This window comes from Ictalurus furcatus, chromosome 25, assembly GCF_023375685.1.
Source record: "Ictalurus furcatus strain D&B chromosome 25, Billie_1.0, whole genome shotgun sequence".
In the NCBI taxonomy this organism is placed as follows: domain Eukaryota; kingdom Metazoa; phylum Chordata; class Actinopteri; order Siluriformes; family Ictaluridae; genus Ictalurus; species Ictalurus furcatus.
Window position 1 is genome coordinate 250,685 of NC_071279.1, and position 26,569 is coordinate 277,253.

The 26,569-nt window shown below is 39.9% G+C and overlaps 1 protein-coding gene and 1 long non-coding RNA gene across 2 annotated transcripts; one reads left to right on the plus strand and one right to left on the minus strand.

Annotated features, from left to right (window-relative positions):
* The first annotated feature begins 5 nt into the window (after window positions 1–5).
* Window positions 6–2,647, plus strand: LOC128600889 (uncharacterized). Its single transcript, XR_008384619.1, has 3 exons — window positions 6–570; window positions 764–898; window positions 1,845–2,647. It is a non-coding gene; the product is annotated as an uncharacterized LOC128600889 (long non-coding RNA).
* Window positions 2,648–11,671: 9,024 nt separating this feature from the next.
* On the minus strand, window positions 11,672–14,076 carry pdcb (phosducin b). The gene is made up of 3 exons (XM_053613837.1): window positions 13,793–14,076; window positions 12,852–12,985; window positions 11,672–12,181 (listed from the first exon to the last, which is right to left on the minus strand). Exons 1-3 carry the CDS (start codon window positions 13,839–13,841, stop codon window positions 11,672–11,674), a joined length of 693 nt encoding a protein of 230 aa, XP_053469812.1. The 5' UTR covers window positions 13,842–14,076.
* Between the last annotated feature and the right edge of the window lie 12,493 nt (window positions 14,077–26,569).

Genomic DNA, 26,569 nt, shown 5'->3' on the forward strand with positions numbered 1-26,569 from the left:
TCGCACTGGACTGAAGTTGGTGTGATGTTGGAGCTTCGATATTCGCGGAAATTAAGGGACCGTCTCTAAAGTTACATCCGACATTGTTAAACACGGTTCTAACTTCAATAGCATTTGAAGGGAATGACTTACAGTCACATAACCAACTGTACAGTGTTCATCTAGATGTCAGCTATAACGCACACCTCTTAGATTTTTTATATTTATCAAAATAAGCTATTAAATCATATATAAATTTGTCATGTATTTTATTACTGCATGAGCTCATACACAAAATATACCATAATTTAAAGCTCAATAGCATTTGAAGGGAATGACTTACAGTCACACAACCAACAAGAAGAGCAATGGGCGAAGAGATCACAAACTCAAAGACCAGCAAAGCATCGTTCAAAGTTTTTTGATCCACCAGTAGCAGTGCCCCGACCAAAAAGACACAAGATAAAGCAAACATCTGAGGATCATTCAGAGGACACATCAGCCCAGGTATCAAAGGACTAAAAAAGGTCTTCTATCCTGCATCATTCAGAGCTGAAAACACTCCAGACACATAAATGGCTGGTGGGGGAGGTACGAAAAAATTATTCATACCTTTGGGAAATGCATTGCTCTTATGACAATTGAAAAATAATCTGTGAACACAGAGGGATATATTAACTTACGTAAAAATGACAATGTTAAGCCATTGTTGAGTATATTGAATAAATGTTAATGAAACACTGGATGAGGTAACTATAATTTATTTTTTATCTTTTGTTCTTAGACAATCCAATGCTATTTTCAAGTGGTGGTGAATAACAGAGACCAGGGACACAGGATTTTTATACTAGATCACTACACAGCGAGTGTTATACTTCATGGAGAATGAGATGAAGTATGGAGAAACTGTCTCTCAAAGGTAAAGATTATGTTTATCTTTAATTATCTTTAATAATTGAATTCAATTCTATTTTATTTGTATAGCGCTTTTAACAACGGACATTGTCTCAAAGCAGCTTTACAGAAACAAACACAGCATACAGATTTTAAGTGTGTGAATTTATCCATAATAGTTTAAGACAGTTACATAACAATGAAACGTCATAAGTGTTTTATTTTATTAAAAAATTTTAATTTCAAGTGGACTACACCTAAACTACGAGGGAATGATAAGTTTCCTGAATGTCGATGGGAATCATTGGATATTTTTGGTGAACACATTTTATAGTCCTTTTTTAATATACATGAGACACTGTTATATTACTCTATCCTATAGAGGATGTTCATCATTTGGTTGGCTTGAAAAATCACATTGAATAAATGTTCAGATAAGCACGGACTATTCAAACACCAACCATCAAAATTCAAATATAAACGAACCCATAGCTACGGGGGTTTCCTCCGGGTACTCCGGTTTCCTCCCCCAGTCCAAAGACATGCATGGTAGGCTGATTGGCATGTCCAAAGTGTCCGTATGGTTGTGTCCAAAAGTCCATGAATGGGTGTGTGAGTGTGTCTGTGATTGTGCCCTGCGATGGATTGGCACCCTGTCCAGGGTGTACCCCGCCTTGTGCCCGATGTTCCCTGGGATAGACTCCAGGTTTCCCCGTGACCCTGAAAAGGATAAAGCGGTATAGAAGATGGATGGATGGCTGGACTAACCTGTACAAGGCCATATGCTTTTCACTGTGTCTACACCACACACAAGAGTCTGGAATAGTTGAATGAATGAGTGAATTCATTAATCCATCCATCCATCCATAATTTTAACTTTCAGGCCAGACTTTTTCAAACCAACCTCAAAGTTTTTCTAAAGTTTTTCCAAAGTTTCATTCTAGTTTCATCTATTTTTTTATCTTGCACAGTATCTCCATGCAGCATCCAGCCAGGTGTTTGTGGTAGACTCAGCAGGACATGATGAAGAAGCAAAATCCATGCATTCAACCACTAGATTTCAGTAATATTTTTAGCTTGTTATATACTGTACTTACACAGATGGGTTACAAATTAGAAAAAAAGCATGACTGTGTGAAGGGGCCCACTTCTTTTTGATGTGTTTTCTTGTCACGGGGTATTGAACGGGGAATGATATGCGGTGTCCTTGTGTCCTTTTCTATCACCAGATCTTTAGTAAATTAAACAAAAAATTAGATTTTGGACCAAACTGTCAGCGCTCTCCAGTATCATCTTGAAAATGTAAAAATTTAGAAATATATTTTGAAAACATGATGTTCTATCCCCCCTGTTGGTGTTCCAGAGACTTGGCATAGCTCTTGCAGATCTCTGGATCCTTAATGATTATTTTCGTAAGAATAAAATGACAGGCTTCGAGTCTTTTACATTGTGTAAGTATACTAGTCTTCTCGTAAGGTTTTTTTAAAATGCTGTCAAAGCCTTACAATAATTTTACTTATTAACTTTTACTATAAGTAGCAAGCAATTCACAATAATTGTTACGTGTAAAGTGAGTGAGATATGTAAAGACAATAATTACCATATACTACATATATAGGAAATTAGTAGTAATAGTAATAATGTTTTAATGCTTAATGTTATCCTGTCAATCATTTTGATTTGCTTAACACACTTACTAATATAGTCATGGAAATAGTGAGCATTAGGTGTGTTGGAAGAGAAGGGTAAATACAAATCTCTGAGCTGTTGTGATAAGCGTTTCTTAAGTGTAAGCAGCATAAACGTTTCTGATGACAAAACTGCTAATGTAGGCTGTTAGCTTGCTACTGATTGCAAGCAAGCTAAAATTATCATAGCCTAATACGGCTGGAACATTACCTAAAGAGTTCTGCTAAGTGCTGAACATCACTGTAGAAAAACTAGCTATTTAAGAAGAACGTAAAGCTTACGTTCTTTGCGCTTGCAAGATGCGCTTGCCTCATTTTGGTTGCAAGATGCGCTTGCGCTTGCAAGATGCGCTTGCCTCATTTTGGTTCGGTTGGGTTTTTTCCTCTACTCCACAGCTCTTCACTTCACATCGCGGTCCTGGAGCGAGGGTTAAAATGTTCAACCACGCTGAAAGTGTCTACTACTTTCCCCTGGGAATCTGGGGTGATTCACCTTTAAGCTAATTTACATCAAATCTGTGATTTGTTTGTGATTTGAAATTTTGGGGATTTGTATTTATGGTGTTGGTATTTGTATTTTGTGGTGAGGAAGGAACCTTGAGAAGAACCAGACTCCAAAGGGAACCCGTCCTCATCTGGGTGACACCGGATAGTACGACTCTAAATCATTTCCTCCTACAAACTGTGTGCTGTGACGTCAAAAAGTGCTAAGTGTGTTAACAGGAACTCATGTGCATCTGAGCAACTTATGAGTATGATCTTAGCAATTGCAGGAAGGAAGAACATCCACGACCATCTTTATGGTTTCTACATGGTACCATCCACAATAATCTCAGGCTGTCCATGTGGAGCAAGATGGACAGAGGATACTCCAGGGCTAGGACTGGGAACCTGTGGCTTAGTAAGTGTAGTGTAATGGAAGTGATCATTAGGTGGCGCTCTACAACAGTTTAAAGACAGTGCCTCCAGGTGTTTGTCATGATATGCATTACTATACAGTGAATTAAACTTTGCTGGGGTTTTTTTCTTCATTCTATATTACATAATTCAGCTATAATTACTAATAATACGCACTCCCCGTCCAGTTTATTAGGAACATGTGTGCAACATTTGTGGCAGCAGAGCACATAAAATCATGCACTAAGAAATCTTTCATTTAAGAAGACTTTATTGTACAACATTCATAACACAATAACCCCAGGCCTTAACGCCAACACAAAACAACAATATTATACGACTGTATAAATTCAACCTCAGTGTTAATAGACTTATAGAAGGAAATGTGCAGCACTACAGCACCCTCACGGTCCTCTTCTTTGAGTTCCCCATGATTAATGTTCTAGTTTTTTAATTAAACATTACTTGGTTTTTTTTCCCTTTTTTTGAGCAATTGCAAAATCATTGTAAATCTAACTCAGTACATTTAGTAAAATATACCCTTTGGGCTTTTATCCAGTAAACATGTCTGTTGGTCTCGACTTTGAGTATCGGGTATTGAGTATCGGTATTGAGTATCGGTATTGAGTATCGTATTGAGTATCGTATTGAGTATCGGTATTGTGTATAGCGTATTGAGTATCGGTATTGAGTATCGTATTGAGTATAGCGTATTGAGTATAGGGTATTGAGTATCGGTATTGAGTATCGGTATTGTGTATAGCGTATTGAGTATCGGGTATTGAGTATAGGGTATTGAGTATCGGTATTGAGTATAGGGTATTGAGTATCGTATTGAGTATTGGTATTGTGTATAGCGTATTGAGTATTGGGTATTGAGTATAGCATATTGAGTATCGGGTATTGAGTATAGCGTATTGAGTATCGGGTATTGAGTATAGCGTATTGAGTATCGGGTATTGAGTATAGCGTATTGAGTATCGGGTATTGAGTATAGCGTATTGAGTATCGGGTATTGAGTATAGGGTATTGAGTATCGGTATTGAGTATCGGTATTGAGTATCGGGTATTGAGTATCGGGTATTGAGTATAGCATATTGAGTATCGGGTATTGAGTATCGGGTATTGAGTATAGCGTATTGAGTATCGTATTGAGTATCGGTATTGAGTATCGGTATTGAGTATCGGTATTGAGTATAGCGTATTGAGTATCGGGTATTGAGTATCGGGTATTGAGTATCGGGTATTGAGTATCGGGTATTGAGTATCGGTATTGAGTATAGCGTATTGAGTATAGGGTATTGAGTATAGCGTATTGAGTATCGTATTGAGTATCGGTATTGAGTATCGGTATTGAGTATCGGTATTGAGTATAGCGTATTGAGTATCGGGTATTGAGTATAGGGTATTGAGTATCAGTATTGAGTATCGGTATTGAGTATCGGGTATTGAGTATAGCGTATTGAGTATCGGGTATTGAGTATCGGGTATTGAGTATAGCATATTGAGTATCGGGTATTGAGTATCGGGTATTGAGTATAGCGTATTGAGTATCGTATTGAGTATCGGTATTGAGTATCGGTATTGAGTATCGGTATTGAGTATAGCGTATTGAGTATCGGGTATTGAGTATCGGGTATTGAGTATCGGGTATTGAGTATCGGTATTGAGTATCGGTATTGAGTATAGCGTATTGAGTATCGGGTATTGAGTATCGGTATTGAGTATCGGGTATTGAGTATCGGGTATTGAGTATCGGGTATTGAGTATAGGGTATTGAGTATCGGGTATTGAGTATCGGTATTGAGTATAGGGTATTGAGTATCGGGTATTGAGTATAGGGTATTGAGTATCGGTATTGAGTATAGCATATTGAGTATCGGGTATTGAGTATCGGTATTGAGTATCGGTATTGAGTATCGGTATTGAGTATAGGGTATTGAGTATCGGTATTGAGTATCGGGTATTGAGTATCGGGTATTGAGTATAGGGTATTGAGTATCGGTATTGAGTATAGCATATTGAGTATCGGGTATTGAGTATCGGTATTGAGTATCGGTATTGAGTATCGGTATTGAGTATCGGGTATTGAGTATAGGGTATTGAGTATCGGTACTGAGTATCAGGTTTTGAGTATCGCGTTTTGAGTATCGGTATTGAGTATCGGGTTTTGAGTATCCGTATTGAGTATTAGTCGACTTTCTAATAAAATTCCTAATGTGAATGCTACGTTTGAAAGCTGGGAAAACCCCACACGATAACTTAAGCATGAAAATATTCTAAAGCAGTACAATCACTCCGGAGGAGATATGCTAGGGCCGCGTGACCGGTGCAATTAAGGATAACACTATATTACAAAAGTTTGAATTATTTCCTCCATTATCCTTTTCCCCTCGAAATGCCTCGTATCTGACATCACCACCAGCCACTGATCATGAAGTTGTTATTCGTTTAAGATTAACTGTGGAAAACGTCCACGCTTTGTCCAGAAATATGTGAATTTATGTGTGTTTGGCAGTTCCTCATCCTCAAACCTACTTTGATACCCTGCAGAGGGGTATTTATTGGTCTGATATCATCAACAACACTTTCCATGCAATTTGAGCTTCTGTCTTTATTCATGTTTCCCCAAGTTTTCAAAACCAGTCATAACACATGTAAGGAAGGCTATCAGTGAGTAATAAATATGGAATTTTTAAATGCACATTATAAAGGAGACAGTAATTCAGGCACTTATTGGTCCCTCAGGCAGTTGAGGGTTGCTCCAGTAAGATTATCTGAATAAAGACGTAACTTTTACCTCGCCTCTCTCTGCTATGCAGCTGACTCAGCAGAACACATCAAGGCCTGCGTGCATCAGTGTTTGGAGAGTACATGTCTGTCTCGTTTAGTATATACTGTATCGCACAATTAGATATTAAACCAATACTTAACCTAAAACTATACTACGATACACAGTGTTCGGTTCAATGTCTGTAGAGTGTACAATATATTCTCATTTACACTGCTCACAGTGCATGACGGAAATGTCATGTTAGAAAAAATGCTAAAATCAGCAGCAATTAATGGAAGCTAATGAGGAGCGGCTTGCATACAGTCACGGGAAAAAGAAAGTACACTCTTCTTCAATTCTACTGAATGTTTTTATTTATCAGGGCCTAAATAACTAAATCAAGTAAACACTTAAATAGAACTTTTTCATCAGCATGGAGTTGGTTAAACGATCTTAACAAGTAACACACTACACCAAAGCTGAAAGAGATTCCAGAAATGATGAGGAAGAAGATGATTGAAATACATCAGTCTGGGAAGGGTTACAAAGCTATTTCAAAGGTTCTGGGACTCCAAAGAACCACAGTGAGAGCCGTTATCTCCAAATGGAAAAACTCGGCACAGTAGTGAACCTTCCCAGAAGTGTCCGACCTTCCAAAATTCCTCCAAGAGCACAGCGACGACTCATCCAGGAAGTCCCAAAAGAGCCAAGGAGAACATCGAAGGACCTACAGGCCTCTCTTACATCAATAAAGGTCACTGTTCATGACTCCACTATCAGAAAGACACTGGGGGAAAATGGCTCCATGGAAGAGTGGCGAGGTGAAACCCAGAAGAACATTAAGACTCGTCTGAATTTCACCAAAACACACCTTGATGATCCTCAAACCTTTTGGGAGAATGTTCTGTGGACTGATGAGGTGAAAGTGGAACTGTTTGGAAGACAGGAGTCCCGTTACATCTGGAGTAAACCAAACACCGAGTTACACAAAAAGATCATCATACCTACGGTCAAGCATGGTGGAGGAGGTGTGATGGTGTGGGGATGCTCTGCTGCTTCAGGGCCTGGGCAACGTGCAGAGGGAAACATGAATTCTGCTCTCTAGCAGAAAATCCTAAAGGAGAATGTCCGGCCATAAGTGGAAACTCGAGCGCAAAAAACAGAAGAATATTTAATCACATCAAATTGTTTAAAATGTATGAAACATTGTGCTAAAAATGTTTAGATCACACTTCAGCATGTCTTCTTTCTGTTCCAATCTTAAATAATAGAATTTGATACATTTTGGGAAAGTTTCCTGGCCCAGTGGCACTGTAATGACCCCTGCGCTGTAGAGTGAATCAGCTGAATACGCTCTAGTGGCTTCTGCTTATGGAGAAGCACTTCCTGAAGGTCCTGGTATTACGGTAACACGCTGAGAAAAATAAAATCAGTGGTGAAAATTTGCACACATGTGGACACGTGATGACACGCCTTAAGAAAGGTGTCCAGACAAGCACAGGGATGTTTAGGCTACGTTGCTCTCACGCAGGAGGCCCTGTTGCATGAAACAATGCAAGCCTACAGTATGTTAAGGTGTGACACCACATTAAAAAATATCTTTCAAACCTTCAGGTCCTTGGAGGGTGTGTGCACACCTGTATTGCCCAGAGACAACTCTTAAGGTAACTATTAAAGTTAATGAAATCATTGTACAATCCGTTATGTTAAGTTCAAAGGATTAAAGGCAGAAAAAGGAAATGTTTAGCAGAGGTTTCCCAGAAAGTGGGGCGAAGTTGCATGTCAGCACTGTTTGTTTCTGGATTACGGTCCAGTGGCGAAGAAAAGTTTACACGACTGGAAGTAAATATACCTTGATTTATAAAATAGGCAAAAGTGGAAGTCTACACGTGCATTACATAGTCCTAAATGTTTACATTCGTAAAGCCTGTTAGTTTCATTACCATTCATTTCTTTTTGATGGTCTAATGGAAGCAGTCACTGGGTCTACCACATTCTTGCATTCACTTATGCTACATGAGCAACAGAAATCACTGTTTTTTTAATCATTTTATTTCAGGAACAGAACTAATCCATAAACTAATTCACAAAATAATAACCTCGTCACTTCAGTGTTCAGTATTCATCGATTTATTGTCGTCATTTATTTGGCCGTCAGTTGGCTTTTTCCTCTACGTACATTTCTCCCAGCATTCAACAGGGCACCATCCTGCTCATATAATAATGTTAATACACAACACCTAATTAAATGAACATCTGGTTGGTCAACGGTGACATTTTTCAATCCATGTCTGTTATAAGCGCTGCAAATCTAGTCAAGTCTAGTGCTAAATGTTAAAGCGGCTTAAGGAAATGAAAACAGATCTTAGATCTGCCTCCAGTAAGGAGATTACAGGTGATAACAGTCTTACGGCGAGATTATACGGCTGTGTGGCCAATGAGAAGCGCACTCTGATCAGCCCAGGTCACGAAGTTTAGATTTTACTCTGTGCCCAAAACGTTTTCCGAGTGATCAGCCGTTACGACATGTGACGTGCTGGGGCTGATGGGTGATGTAGTCCGGTGCAGATTTAGGCAGAACCCTGACACCCAGGAACGACTGCGAGCAAGTTAGCAATTTTTCAAACAGCGTTTATTTTCTATTCATGATGTTCCCTAGGCTAGATAACCATTTAATAATATTTTAACAGCTTTACTTCAGCTTTTGTGTTTGGGACATTCCAGAAAGATCTATGGACATTATATTGACATGCATATTAATAAAGGACACTACTCATATGATTATAATAATAATAATAATAATTATTATTATTATTCTTCTTCTTATTATTATTATTTTAAACCCTAATACTACACCTATTGTTCATATCTGTATTCGTATTCATCTCTACAGTCGGAATAATGCATTCGTATTCGGTTCCAAGCCTATAAGCAGAGAAAGGTGGAGTCGAGAACCCAAGTGAAGCTTTTCTTAGGACTTCAGGTTTCACCTCTTAAGAGAGGACGCTCACTCTCATGAATTTTCTCATTATTAATTGTTATAGCCCACTGGGGTGCAAATTCATACTAACAATGGGAAGGCGTCTACTTTTTCTCTTCAGCTGCATCAGAAATAGGCATAATGTAAACCTCATGTCAAGACAACGTGCCAACAACCCAAACAACACATGTTTATTGTCACTGAGGTCGAGATGTACTACACGTAGAAACAGCGCTGCGAGTTTAGGCGAACCCTTTCATCTATATTAATAAACGTGTCAATGCTGTTGAGTCGAAAATAATTGAGCTTTCAAAGAAAGTATTGCTTTCAAACCTTTCATCTTTAATAGTGAAGAAGAGAAAAACGAACAAAAAATATTGTACACTTTTTTTTTAAACACAAGATTTCAAATTAGTCACGTTTGCACGTGTTAACTCGTATACAGTTTGTGTTGTGAAAGTCCTAAAAGTAGATAAAGAGAACCCAATACAAATGAGAACAAATTATTATACTTGGTCATTTATTTATGGAGGGAAATGATCTAATATGACACATCTGTGAGTGAGTGTGTTTTCAGTATGTGGTGTGACTCCTTGTGCAGTAATAACTGCAGATAAACGTTTGGGGTAACTGTTGATCAGTCCTGCACATCGGCTTGGAGGAGTTTTATCCCGTTCCTCAGTACAGAACAGCTTCCACTCTGGGATGTTGGTGGGTTTCCTCACATGAACTGCTCGCTTCAGGTTCTTCCACAACATTTCTATTATATTAAGGTCAGGACTTTGACTTGGACGTTCCAAAACATCACCTTTATTCTTCTTTAACCGTTCTTTGGTAGAACGACTCGTGTGTTTAGGATCGTTGTCTTGCTGCATGACCCACTTTCTCTTCAGATTCAGTTCATGGACAGATGTCCTGACATTTTCCTTTAGTGTTCGCTGGTATCATTCAGAACTCATTGTTCCATCAGTGATGGCGAGTCGTCCTGGTCCAGATGCAGCAAAACAGGTCCAAACCCTGACACTACCACCACCATGTTTCACAGATGGGATAAGGTTCTTCTGCTGGAATGCAGTGTTTTCCTTTCTCCAAACATAACGCTTCTCATTTAAACCAAAAAGTTCTATTTTGGTCTCATCCTTCCGCAAAACATTTTCCATTAGACTTCTGGCTCGTCCATGTGATCTTTAACAAACTGCAGAAGGGTGGAAATGTTCTTTTTGGAGAGCAGTGACTTTCTCTTTGTGACCCTGCCATGCACACCGTTGTTGTTCAGCGTTCTCCTGATGGTGGACTCATGAACATTAACATCAGCCAATGTGAGAGAGGACTTTAGTTGGTTAGAAGTTACCCTGCGTTCCTTTATGACCTCGCAGACTATTACACGTCTTTCTCTTGAACTGATCTTTGTTGGTCTCCACTCCTGGGGAGGGGAACAATGGTGTTAAATTTCCTCCATTTGTACACAATCTGTCTGACTGTGGATTGGTGGAGTCCAAACTCTTTAGAGATGGTTTTGTGGCCTTTTCTCCTACGAAATCTCGTTTGTTCATATCATGATACACTTCCACAGACACGTGTTATGAAGATCAGACTCTGATAGATCCCTGTTCTTTAAATAAAACAGGACGCTCACTCACTCACACCTGACTCTAATTTCACCTTCAGATTAAACTGATAATCCTAGACGTTCACATACTTCACATTTCCCCACTCAGATCTGGAATACTGGATCATTTTCCTCAATAAATAAATAAATAACCAGGTATAATATTGTTGTATTTTTTGTTTAATTGGGTTCTCTTTGTCTACTTTTAAGACTTGTGTGAAAATCAGTCAATGTTTTAGGTCATATTTATGTAGACCTACAGGAAATTCTAAACTTTCTAAACACGAACTTTCCAGCAGCTCTATAAACAATAAAGGTCTGTCGTGAGGGTGTACATCTTCCTATGATTTCATTTATATTAAATTCAAAGAGATTTCTATGTTTCAGAACTCAGTTATAAGATAAATAGCAAAACAATAAAGATTTAGACAAAGATAAAGACACATTTATATATTAATATACTCTAAATAAAAATAGGTCTGATTTATAAATATGACACGGGGCTTTTCTTTTTGTTTCTTTTTTTTTAATATGTAGCTATTAGCATCAGATTGTGGTTACTAAAAGGCCAATTAACAGTGATGATATTGATAGACTTGAAACTGTCATCATATAGATGCCAAAGGGGAAGTTGGGCTGAGGATGCTAACTATAATGCCTCTCCTTCCTGCATTTTTAAGGAAAAGCAGTATGGGAAAAGTTTCATCGTTCCAATAATAATAATAACTGGCCCAGCAATCTGGTAAATATGAACCAACAATTGTGAACTATGTTTAACCCAGCCAATTCTAGCTTGTACTACTGTTTGTCACATGTAAACCTGCAGAATAATGACATGAAACTATCTTCCATCACTCCACATCTGCCTCATCCCCACCTGGCCTGAGTTCTTTTTCTGGCAGCAGTCCATATTCAGTGAGGAAGGCCTCCACATCTGTGGCAAAGAACTCATCATTGAAATGCTGTGTGATCGCCAAGAAATTTCCCAGCATCTCTCCAGCCTTGTAAACCAGTACAGCTGGTAGAACGTCGTCAGAGAAGCGTTCACCCGCACCGGAGACGGCTGCGTTGAGGCGGCAGAACTTGACGCTGGGATACTCAGCAGCTAAGCAGTCCAGGCACCTGTCCAGCGCCTCACAGCCCTTGACACCAGCTTTGTAGATGTGCACCACCACTACAGTGAGCTGATGCTCCTTCTCAATTACTTCGAGAAATGCCTCACCGTTGTCCAGTTCATGCACACCACTGAACCTGGGCCCGAAGCTGAGACGCTCATGCATCTCCTGCATGCACTGCTTGCGGTACTTGCGTAGACACTGCTCATCATCATCCTTAAGCAGCTCGTACTCCTGGACGCTCATCTGAAAGGATAAGGGTGACCAAAAAGATGATCAGAAGTATATGAGATCAGAACCAGGCTGAAGGACGTTACATGGCCAAAGGCTTGTGGACACCTGACCGTCACACCCATATGTCGTTCTTCCCCAAACTGCCACAAAGTTGGAATTTTATAGAATGTCTTACAATTTCCCTTCACTAGAACTAAGAATCCCAAACTTGTTCCAGCATGAGAAAGTGCACAAAACAAGCTCCATGAAGACACGGTGTGTGAAGGTTGGAAGAAGGTAGAAGAACTCGAGCATCTTGCACAGAACCCTGACCTCAACCCCACTGACTCATCACCATTGTGGGTGAACTGGAACTGGAGTCTCCTTACATCAACATCAGCACCTGATCTCAACCTCACTAATGCTCATGTAGCTGAGTGAACACGAATCCCCACGGCCACGCCCCAAAATCTAGTGGAACGCCTTCCCAGAAGAGTGGAGCGCATTATAACAGCAAAGAAGGACTAAATCTGGAACGGGATGCTCAACCAACACATATGGGCGTGATGATCAGGTGTCCAGTTACTTTTGGACACATAGTCTACCTAGTTTTTGCAAATTGTTTTACGTTCATGCAAGCACACACCAGAAAATGAGAAGTTTATTTTGTTGTCATTAGAGAGTGTTGTACAGAAAGACCTACCTTTTGACTTGCGTTACAGTATTTGTGCGGGGATGACATCTGTTTCAGCAGCTCCTGCTTGTTGGGAGGTAAGGACTCCTGATCCATACTCTCCAGCTTAAACTTCCGCCAGTCATTAATTACTCCCTTTGGTCCTGGTTGGGAAATTTGGGAAATAAATAAACTTAGTCAAGTGTCATCCACCCACGTGTGTGTGTGTGTGTGTGTGTGTGTGTGTGTGTGTGTGTGTGTGACATAATCATATGTCACTTGTTTGCTTGGATATTTAGTATAAGAAACCATTACTACACACTAGACCCTACACCCATTAGCCATAGAATCCCTTTTAATCTGGCCATGTAGTTGATTTCTATCTATTTAGTGCTCCAAATAGCTGTATGTGAATTTAAAGCCAAAAGGGGTGTGGCTTAAACCTGAAGTTTAAAAAAAAAAAGTTCTTTTTGTTCATACCTGCCCACTATGATATTATTTATAAATAATAAGAATAAAAGTAGTAAAATCAAAATAATGGTAATATGTACGCTATGAACACCTCAATGTAAGTACGGACGAATAAGAATATGAATGTGTACAGATAAGTGACAAATGGAATATTGAACCTGTATTTATATTCGGTTACATTCCTACACCTTCCATTTAGGTTGGATGACATTTTTGTCTTCTTGAATAATACTACTGGTAGCGTAATGATGCCTCTCTATTCATTTTTATAATAACTCAACAGTCACTTTGGGATTAATATACTTCAGAAAGATTTCACTCGGGCACCAAAGCAGAGGTCAAAATAAAACCACTATATACCCAGGATGGTGTTTCTGCTCTCGTCTGGTTATTCTTTCTCTATAGTGTGTCGAAGCAACTCCTCACAAGCTCCCAGAACGTGCTTATCTAGAACGACTTAGAGAAGTGGAAGCTAGTTTTCACGTTTTATCCTCATTTACCTGTATGAGTCACAGCCACCTCCTCCTCAACTAATCCTCTGTCGGACATGTTGTTGTCTATACAGACACAGAAACACAATGTGAGATTTTGAACAGGAAAAAAAGATCCATGGCAAGCCAAATGGAAAAAAACAAAGACACTGTTTACTTTTCCCTGGGATTAGTCTGTGTGTTCAGAAGTAGGGGGTTTGGTGAAGAATTACTAACTGTATATCTACAAATAGTCTCAAAATATTACTTTTTTTTTTTGTTTAGCATCTATACTCTACAAAGTGAAATTTGTCTACAACATGGTTGCCAGTTGGACATCTTTCATGCATATATATATATATATATATATATATATATATATACACACACACACATTAATCTATTCACATGATTACATTTCCATCCAGTGTACATGGGTATAGCCATTTCCATTCCGTTACGTTAATGGTGAAAACTGTGCACAGACGGTGACCTTCAGCTGATCCCTACAGTTATGTGCGAGAGCCACTGGTGGAACATCTACACCGATGATCCTACCACCATCCAGACCTGATGTCAGGAGATTAGAGCTTTGTTCATTTCAGTCCACACTAGACACCAGTTGTGTGTTTTGTTTTTGCAAGAATTGAGTGAATCCCGTTTTTCAGACTAGAACGCTGTAGAGCAACAACGTCTTCAAAAAGAATGAAATGAACTGTTTCTACATGTAAAACTAAAATAAAGAGCATTAAACAGTAATAAATTAAACAAAGTGAATATTTGGTTTGACGACACTTTGCTTAAAAAAAATGAAGCATTAGAGCATGTTCCAGAACCAGCCACGGTTCTTCTGGAGAACTGGCTCTTGTGTCAATTACGTAATACGTGGCTTTCTTTATTGACATACAAACATTTTTCTTTGCAACGTTTGGAAATCTAACATGTTTATTTTTATACTGATTCGATAATGTAGACGTCATAACATTAAAAAATACAGAGTTTGTACTAAATAAGATAGGGTGGCTAAAACTTTTTCACACTAATGTATTAAATTACATATGGACCATGTCTGCTCAGTTTGAAGTAGAACACTAGAAACACTAAAGCGTTCCTGAGGTCCACTGGGATTGAGGACGAACCTTAATCTTATCGTATTTTAGGTACACCAGCGATGGGTCTGTATGAGTTACAACAAGATCAAATCAAGACCTTGGAATGACACGTCCTATCAGAAATGAGGACTTTACTAGCTTGTGAAATTTATGTGAGATCTTTTCCACAACAAAATAACCACATGCCATGGCTTCACAGGTCCATCTTTGACATCCACAACCCGACATTACTCCGATAAGTGTTCTCTTACCTTTGTGTTGCGTGTGAAAACAGGTCTCTTCGCTGGACTGTTATGTGGTCAGGCTCTGCGTTGAAGCGTTTTAGGCTGCTCGAGGAGGGCTTTCTTATAATGAGGCTCACTGGACAACACTGTGCTTATTCACTGAAATAGCTTAAGGTTCCTAAGAGGATTTAAACGCTGGAATTAGACTCTAGAACCGAGTTGAAACATAACCCGAGGAGGTGAGTAATGGCGGACATGTTTGACAAAACCCAGCAGAACGAGTGACTCCATTATTTCTGGTGTTTTGGGAATGGGTGAAAACCACACCACCGTACGAACACGTCTTATCACAACTCAAACCCAAATATGTCTTCAAAGTGAAACTGACCCCTTAAAAACACAAGTGAATAATGATCCTTTTTTTAAACTCCTTTAATTATGGCCTACACTTTCATATCATATCATATCATATCACATATCATATCACATATCATATCATATCATATCATATCACATATCATATCACATATCATATCATATCACATATCATATCACATATCATATCATATCGCATATCCGTTCATTTAAACCAAGGTACATTTAATAGGATGGATGTAGCATTTCTGGAACACTAAGACAGCTCAGACGGGAAATCCGCGCTAGATGAGGTGACAAGTTAATCTCAGACTCGGAACCGTATCCATGTTAATCTGTAGGGTCAGCTTCTTCCTATTACGATCGTGACACGACAGAGCTGAGATCGCTGCTGACGTGCATTCGTAAAGCTCTTAGCACAGACTTCTAGCTTTTCACTGCTTGTATTTGGTTTCAAGGAGTATCCGGTTGTGTCATCACAACACAATAAGCGTCTGGGGGTGGGTTTTAGACAGTATATCTGAGCGGGTGTGTGAAAGGTGGTTCTTTGGTAGAGGTATGACGTCATCGGTGGCCGCAGTTTCATGGGTGTGGTGTTGAAAACAATGAAATATCACTTCTGCTAAGAATGAGATCTGTCGTCCGAAAATATCATACTGTTGTCCTGTCCTTTGTAGAATTCCACCAGAAAATGAAGACGAGACATTATGTCGACATTATATCTAAATATTTGTGTAAATGCATCACATCTATAAGATTTGAGCTTCAACTGGCTCTTTTTAACCATAGTTAGACATTCTTTTACGTTATGCCATTGTGCTTCCCACAAACAACACACACCTCCACCTCTGTTGTGAAGTATAGGCGCCAATATAAAAGCCATATGAATATCTCAAACCATCAGATTCGCACGTGCAGGGGAGCAGTGCTGAAAAAAAAAGATTTTAAAAAACCCTCCTGAAGTAACTTGAAATTTTATGTTTCAAACAGAGATGGCGATAGAGAGGCAAAGGTTCACTACTGCAGCTTTAAATGAAGGTTAAATGATGGTGCATAGACATTATTGAGCCCCAAAAGCTTGATAGCACCCCGTGACCTTTTTCATTCGTTTTTAACCTTCATGCACCACATTTGGTATACATGTTGGTCTTCTAAAGACAAACACATTTCACAATCTCGTCCATTAACTCCACCAAACAGAAACTTTCGTCTGAGAAGCTGAATACGGGACACCAGAGTGCTCTTTAATCAGCGTGAACAGTAGCTGATGAATAATTAAGTGCTACAAGCCAATCAGGCACTTCGTGTGCCACAGTACTCCTCGTAAGGGATTCATCACATTCAAACCAGTTTTTGTCCACGTGACTGGTTTGATCTATGATGCAAAACTGTGAATGGTGTTGCCATGGTGAGGGTATTAATTAATGTCATGTCATGTGACATGCAACCTGGATACTGTGCAAAAAGTTTGACGAGGATCATTTTCCAGATTTATGCAGAAACCTAGAAAATTTGAAAGGGTTCACAAACTTTCGAGCACCACTGTAGCATTAATCGAGGTGGCCAAGTCATCTGTGCTGAGATACTGAGGCGAATTCTCGATGACGTACGTCAGAGGAGCAGCCATGAATGCATCTGAGAACTGACGGGCAGTACATGGCCTAATACAGCATGAGTAGTTCCTTGGCAGACAGGCTTTAGAAGGTGGATGTGACACCTCAAACAAGATTGGCTGATGATCAGACACACAGGTATCAGCTATTTCCACATAAAATAAGGTTTAGTATACAGTACGTCAAAGCTTGTGTGTAGGACCAATGACTGACTGGGGCAAATTAAATGAAGCTGTTAAAAACTCCCTCAACCACTGGCTTGAATGGACAACAAATATGAATGTTAAAACATCTGACAAAAATTCAGTATAAAAAGGAATAAAAAGACAGTAGTTAAAACTACCATTCTACTGCAGTATAAAGGGCATCAATGAGGAAAGTGGAACCTTACTCAAGAGAGGCAGGCAAGCAGGTAAATCTCGTATTAGGCCAGTGTTGAAATAATTCCAAACAGTCAGGTGATCCGCTCATCCGGAAGTTTCCCTGCATACCTGATGCCACCCTCTTCACCAGTTCCTTGTTTGTTGTCTTAAGGTTAAGTCCGACTTTTCAGACCAATGTTTGTTCATCACTTGATTTTTGCTGCATTTCTGAAAGATGCTGTCTGTGTGGTTTTTATATTCATATACAGATGTTGGTACATATGCTCATGGTACCTTCAGTTCATTGGAAATTGTGCCTAAGGGTTAGGGTAAGGGTTAGGGGTCAGGGTTAGGGGTTAGGGTTAGGGTTAGGGTAAGGGTTAGGGGTAAGGGTAAGGGTTAGGGGTTAGGTTAAGGGTAAGGGTTAGGTTAAGGGTTAGGGTTAGGGGTAAGGGTTAGGGGTAAGGGTTAGTGTAAGGGTAAGGGTTAGGGGTAAGGGTAAGGGTTAGGGTAAGGGTTAGGTTAAGGGTTAGGGTTAGGGGTAAGGGTTAGTGTAAGGGTAAGGGTTAGGGGTAAGGGTTAGGGTAAGGGTTAGGGTTAGGGTAAGGGTTAGGGTTTGGATAAGGGTTAGGGTTTCTTAACCTAACTTGTGGAAGTCCACAAGTTATTTATGAGTTGTTTGGATTTCCCCATGGTATCAAGGGCAAAAAAGCACTAAAGGCAGGTCCTTTTTTGAGGAAAGAATTAAATGATTCTACTGTATATAAATCTACCAAGTGTATTTAAAAAAAATAAAATAAAATACAAGGGAATTTTCGGATTTAACAGAACATCATTTGCTACAGGGCAGACGGTTTAATGCTCTGCATTCAAGCTGATTCATCAGCCCTTTACAATTAGGTGTGGTCTAGTAGCAGGTAAAGACAACATTCCTTTTAGGTGTTGCTTCGCTGTAATAAATGGTCTCCAACCTTATATTTGATCAGCAGTGTTTTTCCACTATGTTGGTATTATTGCACTTTTGAAAGTAAATTTTAAGGACCATTATCTGTGACAATAGTACATTTGACCTCAGCTATTGTGGAATACAAAAAAACAGAATCAGTCTTTCTACCAGAACCAGTCCTTCCCTCATCCTGTATGATTAATGCCATTTTTGACAAGGAGATTAGTCAGGCCTCTGTAACATACCTAAAAACTGTCCAGCTAAAAAGACCTATGTACCTTGATGTATGTGAAAAAAATAAGTACACCCCATGGAAATTGTTGGCTTTTTTAACATAATTGGACCAGCAAACATTTTATCCTCTTTGAAACTAATTTCAAATTAGTTATAATCCTCTTTATTATTAATAAAGTTGATACACGATCACATGATACGTAAAATTGACATTTTGTATTCATTTTTGCAATTTAAATGAACAAAAAAAGTCACATGGAAAAAGTAAGTACACCCATACATTTATCACACCTTCAAATCCAAAAAATCAGAATCAGGTGTTGAAGATCGGGTGCCAGTGATTAGAACCTGCTCAGGGAGTGCAGGTGGAACCGGTCTTATTTAAACCCCTCTCATATCTAGTGTCTATTGTTCCCTTTGTTATTGAGGTGTTTGGTGTCATCATGCCAAGATCTAAAGAATTCTGTAAGGCCTTCAGTAAAAAGCTTGTGGATGCCTGAGGCTGGTAAGGGATTTAAAAAGATCTCTAAATTATTTTAAATACATCATTCCACTGTAATGAAAATAATCTAGAAATGGCGCAGATTTCAAACGACTGCTAGTCCAGGACTGACCGTCCCAGCAAATTCAGCCCAAGATCAGACCGTCTGATGCAAAAAGAAGTCTCCAAGAACCCCAAAATTTCATCACAGGATCTGCTCGTGAGTCTCACAGCTGTTGGTGTGAAAGTTCATGCTTCTACAATCAGAAAGAGATTGCACAGATTTGACCTGCGTGGGAGGCGTGTCAGGAAAAAGCCTTTGCAGGACTACAATTTGTCAGTGAGCATATAGACAAAGACCAGACCTTTTGGAATAATGAGCTCTGGACAGACGAATCAAAGATAGAGTTGTTTGGTCACAGTAACAGCAGACATGTTTGGTGCAGACCAAAGACAGCTTTTCAGGAGAAACACCTCATACCAACTGTGAAGCACGGTGGTGGAAATGTTACAGTTTGGGGTTGCTTCGCTGCCTCAGGGAGTGAACAGCTTATATTCATTGATTCAACTATGAATTCTGCATCATATCAAAGAGTGCTTGAAGATAATGTGAGGACATCTGTTCAAAAGTTGAACTGAAAGTGGATCTTTCAACAGGATGATGATCTTAAGCACACGAGCAAATCCACCAAGGAACGTCTCAAGAAGAAGAAATGGAGGGTTATGGAACGACCGAGTCAAAGCCCGGATTTGAATCCATTGAGGTGTTGTGGGGGGATGTGAAACGTGCAGAACATGCAAGAAAACCCTCAAACATCTTACAACTGAAAGAATATTGCATGGAAGAGTGGTCAAAAGGATTGATCCCAGAAGTTATTTCTGTTAAAGGGGGCAATACTAGTTTCATTGGGAATTATCTCCCACTGCTGTCCCTGCCATAGATGAGTGAGTAAAGAGGAGCAAAAATATTTGGGAGAACACCCATCAATGGCTGGAAAGGTTATATCACAACAAAAAGAACAGGCCCCCATGGGGACACCCAGATTTATCAACCAGGTAACCATGTACAGTGGATGTAAAAAGTTTACATAGCCCTGCTAAAATTGCAAATGGCATTTGCGATGTAAAAATTAGACCAAGATACACTGCATGGCCGAATTGTGTGGACACCTGACCATCACACCCATATGTGGTTCTTCCCCAAACTGTTGCCATGGATTTGGAAGCACACAATTGTACAAGATGTTTTTGTATGTTGTAACATTACAATTTCCCTTCACTGGAACTAAGAGGCCCAAACCTGTGTCAGCATGACAATGCCCCTGTGCACAAAGCGAGCTCCATGAAGACATGGTTTGCCAAGGCTGAAGTGACTGACCTCAGTAATGTTCTTGTGGCTGAATGAACACAAATCCCCACAATCACCAGTGAGCCTGTCTCAGCCCCACCACCTGACCTCGGTGAGCTTGTCCCTGCCCCATGTCTGGTCTGCAGCTCCTCCGGGAAAAGTCAACATGATGGACAATGCCGGACCTTGCGTTTTACCCAGAGGGGTCAGACCACCAGGGGGAGGGTTGGAAGGCGTTGCAGGAGCAGCTAACTTGGGGGTGTGGAGGGAGGATTTTTTCCTCGCTCCTTTTGCTTAAGCTACCCATAGTGTGAGAGCGTGCTTCCATGTTGTCATGTCTTCGCTGCTTCTCTAATAAAAACAACTGCATCTGCGATCATCTGAATGACAGAAGGCATATCTCCACAACCATGTGACTGATACTGACCAAACTTTGTAGATAACTAACCTCATCGTTTGAAAAAAAAACGTTGTTTCTCAGATTTGTGACGTACCGGACGGTTTTTGCTGTTTTGGTTAAATAAAAATCTCAAAAACCTGACCCAAATTTAGTATATCTCCTTCAGTGCAAGTGCTGATGGTCCCAGTGGTTTCTGGTCTTCCTCCATTGCTAAGAGGTGGGGACAGAAATTTCTTGGCCCCCTAAATTGCTGCTTGCCGCTATATTTCTTAGTTTGTTTCTGGATCCCCTTTCAGGTCATACAGTACATAAAGACACTTGATTCAGTCCTCTAGTCCTCCATGAGGCCACTAGGTGACACTGTGGGCACGCAGCGAAAAGAAAATGCAGTCCTCAAAACTTGTATGTGAATGCACATTTTTCAACAAGTGCAGTATGATTGTAGAAAGAATAACGGATTGGAGCAAGTGCTAGGACAAATACGTCATGTTATAATCGAATGATAAATGATACAATCTTAAAATGAAAGAACTCAGAGCAGCCATTAGCAAATCAGTAAAGGAAGGTTAATAGAAGAATGCAACAGGATAATCTGAAGTTTATTTCACGTGTGTGACATGGGCTTAAGGTCATTTATTTAAGGATGATAGTATTTGCTGTGTATGTGGTGAAATCATTTCCTACTGTGTGTGTGTGTGTGTGTGTGGCGCGGGGGGGGCAGAGGCGAAGGGGTGGTATGATGTGTGTGTTTGTATATACGCTTGTATACACAGTACTAAGTAGATCATTCCTAATCTTCCGGCTGAAGCCGCAAAGCTTCTAGCATCTGCTCCCTTGTATGCATCACGTCACTTGCTACCGTTTCCCCGTTAAACAAGCAATCAATCCTCTGATCATGTGCTCCTACACACAGCGGGCCAGTTAAGTTACTCAGTACACTCAGTATAATGTGTAGACCGAGTTCATGCTCAGTATACCGAAGACCCGCTAAGGTTGTATGTTTAGTCAAAAGAATAACATGAAGTCTCAAGTATAAACATTTAAAGAATTTGGTCCAAATGGATGATGTTGATGGTCATACGAAGAGACCCTTTTCTCCAGTTTCATCTGGTTTCCTCCAACAGTCAAATTAGACCGGGAAATGTTAAAAACAACATAATGCCCAAATTGCGCAATAAAAGTTCAAGTACACAGAGGGACCAGGAACTGAGCGATCAGGGTAAAGGCTGAAAAACGGAAGTGGAAAGCTTTATGACTCAAAACAGATATGAAACGCTTACTATAACAGAATGTACATATGCATAATAAACCAGGACATTCAGTGTGCAAAGACTGACCGAAACATACATTTATGTTCAACTCTAACGGTGTGTACAGAACTACGTTGTGTAAAACGTTTAAAAGCGTAGCTAAATCTTAAATTAGGGTTCAGTATGATTTTGCCATGGTCCATTTAGGAAGCAGTTTAAGTAGCAGTGTCGATTAGCTACTCGACATCAACTAACAGAAAGTACGCTGTAATCAAGGCGTTGTTATTGTGGCCTCAGTACGCAGCAGTTTCAGGCTTTCCTGCGCGGTTTTTTTAATGATATATTTTTTAAATTGTTCTTCTATACATGACTCACTGCATTATCACTACTAACATGGAAGTGCCCATCTCAGCTGTCGGTCGTGTCTGACTTTGACGTCCGTACGCCTTGTCTCCAAGAAGATCTCGGAAGAGCTTGCAAATGTATATGAGACCAGGCCTTTGCAACTTACCTGATCCGCTCTCTCGGCATACTCAATTTGAGTCCACCGGCATGGCAAAGCCAAGACGGGTTGAAACTGGGAGTGCTGCAGTGAATGGCCGTGGGGGGGCAGATCCCTGATCTGGGAGGCTTACGGGTGCTCCATCTTGCCCAAGGATGACCCACATTCGTTGAAGGATAATGTGAATCATATATATACATTCCAGAGGAAAACAGGAAAACAGTAGGGCATAATTCCAATACACCTAGAACAGGGAAAGCATGTTTGTATGTCTTTATGGGAATATGTGACAGTTTTGACATTTTTAATCAGTAAAAATTTCATTAATTGATTGATTCATTCATTAAAAACTGTACCAACAGATTTCTTTCTGTTATTGAGGTTATAACTACAGTGTGTGTGTGTGTGTGTGTGTGTGTGTTTATTCAATTTACTGTAGGAAAACAAGGGGAACATACATCATCTGTACCAATAAAAAAAAAACACAGCGCGCTTCTTTTTCTAACGAAAACATCTTTTTATCGAGGATTGTTGCGAATTAATTTTTATCAGCCTGCTTTTAACTTCCTCTCTGACTGAAATGCAGTTTTTAGTGTTTATTCTTCGTTTCTAGAGAGGACTTGGACTAAAAGAGACAAAAATTCAGTAGTGTACTGTCTTGACTCACTGCTGTGATATAATGTCTGTATTCTGTCCTCTTTAGGAGTTGCAGAACTGCAGCGTGTACAGGCAATTCAAAACAGATTCTTTTTAAAAAAGAAAGAGAAGAGAAAAGAAAAGAAACATCATTAGTGAGGCACGGTTTAAACCCATCACTTGGCTGTTCTCTATCAGTGTCTGGATGTTAACATTCAAAAAAAAGCGTTACTAATCTCCTTTATTAACAGCGCACGACGGTGATTGTATATTTAATCACCGCAAAGGAAGCCAGACGCAAACTACCTCCAGGAGACAAAGGGGTGTCTCCTTACTTGTGGTACATATTGGGTAATGTGACGTTTGACCTCAATGAAATCTTGAGAATGTTCTCGCACTCACACGCTCAGGAGAGTCAAGCTAACATCGCTAACTGTTACCACTGAATTCGGAGAATTACCTTTAATGACTGGTCACAAAACAAACAAAGGCATGGAAGTTAAATATATCTATCTATACCATTGTCTGTCAAAATCTGATGTAGAAAAAAAGAACAAAAGGTTAAGTTGAGTAGGCAGACAGGAATGCTATTTGTTTAAGGCTTGTCCATGACGCACCTTCAGAAGAAGGTGATCATTACAGTCTGTGGCTCTCACGAGGTCATGAGGTCAACACTGATTTGATCACTGTGGTATTTAGTGATAGTATAATCATTAACAGTTTGAAGCCTCGTCTTGTTTTTGTTCTTTTTTTAAAATGATATCTATGTGAATATAATTCACTGCAACCAAAACGATTCGGATTTTTCCTTCATTTACTCACTTTAATTTAGATCCAATCCAGAATTACAAACCCACCTGATTCAACCAACCTGCATGCTTTTTGGGAGGTGAATGGGAACCTGAGTACCTGAAGAAAACACAGCCATAGAGAGGACATGTGAAACTACACTCTGTGTTAGTTTTGTTTAATTGTTTAAGCTACGGTGAAGAAACTGTGAGTCTTACCTCAGTGTCGGGTGAGAACAGTAGCTTGATTCCATGATCTTATCTTTGATTCACGTGCTTCTTCACTCCTGTCTTCTAGTGGTTGCGTCACAGTGCTAAGATTAGACTTTACTAACGTGACTGGCATGTGGTCTGATACTTTGCAATCTTTAGTGAGCTGGGAAAGGATGTGAGACTGACTAATTTGTTATGTATGTAGATGTGTGTGAGAAGATGTTCAGGTTTCATCACCGCTTCATGTAAGGAGAGTATTATAGCAGATACGTCTATCAGCGGCCTTATATGGCTTGGGAATATGGCAGAAGGGGGAAATGCTGGCAGCGCTGGCAGTGCAACCTGAGGATTCAAACTGTCCTGTAAACAAAAGTCTTCCATCTGGGATTTCTCCTAAGAATGGACAGAGAAATAATAGCCATCGATAACCATACACACACGGATAACAGCTTCGTTGTCGTGAAGTCCTCGAAATTCCTCACAGATTTCCCCTAATCATCGCTCATAGTCGGATATCATGAGGTGAGGACCTGGACAGTATCATTGCACCACCCCTTGTGTGACTAGGAAGATTTCTCAATGAAATATTAACAGCATACAATAGGTTCCAGCTGTCTTAAATGACACGAGGGTGACTAGATCGAGTTGAGTATCCGAGGAAAAGAAACGTTCACTCTGAAAGAATTGTTGACTCACGTCCTTGTTTTTCAGAAGGTCGGTTGGGCAATTTTTCCAGTGGCATCAAATGCACATGGATGTGCTGACTCTAAACACTTTACTTTACCATCACCACGTTAACCAGCTTCCATGTCGTACGCTTCCGTACAGCCTAATAGCACTCTTGCTCGTGCGACATTGACATTTCAAGAAAAATGTTTTGACAGTAATTGACTGCAGCAGGGTCCCGGCCCGCTCACCACATACCAAACCTCATGTACAGTTTCGTTTAGAGCAACTGAAACACGGAAATCAGACCCACAGCAGCAGGTATGGGTGTGAGAATCCTGTAATGTGAAAAGATATGCGTGCAAAATTGGATTCATAATTGGAATTTAGTTTGAACATTTCATTAAGCAGGCAAACCATTTTGTTCTATCGAAGCATATCTGAGCTGCTGAAGTTTACAACACATGATGAACGAAGCCCAATTATGGCATAGATCATGTAACATGATGTGACTTAACCCCGTTCCTGTCATATTACCGAAACCCAGAAGCAATGTGACTTCATATGCGTGAGAGAAGAAAGAAACCGAGTTGTCAGAAGGCAAGTAGCAACAGGTTCACCACTAGGTTCCACCTAGATGAGAATAAACACTGGAGAGTAAACATCCTGTGTCTTGGTTTCTCACAGATGTATGAAGGTCTTCATCCTACTAATGCAGAGCGGGAACCTCACAGTTCTCTGGGAATAGTCCATGGCAGCGCATTGAACAAATCAGTAAACAGTAAACAAATTTGCATACGTGTCATTTACAGTTGAAGCCGAAGGTTACACGCACACAGGCTAATGATATTCAGTCTCGATTTTTCACAAATTTCTTTTAGCGAGACTTATTTCAGCTTTAATTCACTAAATGAGAATTCCACTGGGTGACTGTGTCTTTAAACAGTCTGGAACATTACATAAATTGATTGATGTAATGACTTTTAGAAGCCTCCGATTGGTCCATTGTCTTACTTAGGAGTGAATTGGGAGTGTATCCTTGATACTATGTTCCCATAATCAGAGCAACTAAGCAAAGATCTCAGGGAAACAAACAACAACAAAAATCATGGACCTCCACAAGTCTGGTGTCTCCTTAGGAGCAATTTCCAATTAACCGAAGGTTGTACTACTACAGTGAAAAACAGAAAAACTCAGTGGATTTAAAAGAAGTCAGTCGTCTGTTTTGGAGAAGTGGATCTCGTTCCACTTTCGCTTTCCGACCAACCGGTTTCACCGGTTTCACTCGCCCCGAATTGGCGGCTTTATTTCCCCACAGTTGCAACTTGAATTCTCGCAGTTGTGAGTTTATGTATTTATTATTACTTCCATGACTTTATAAGTCACGTTTTATCATCATCGGGTCCTCGGAGGAGAGCGACGGTTCACACGTGTCATGCCGTATCTGAAATCACGCACTGATGCGTTACTGATCAACGGGAACGCACAAGCAACACTCAGCAGAAACACGTGCGGTATTACGTCCGCTTCCTTCCACCCACGCTGATATTTCACGCTAATTAAACACTTCGAATGGATGGCTGTCTAAAGTGCTTAATTGCTGTGCATAAAAGCCTCACAAAGAGTCACTAGAATTAAAAAAAAAAGAAAGAATGTC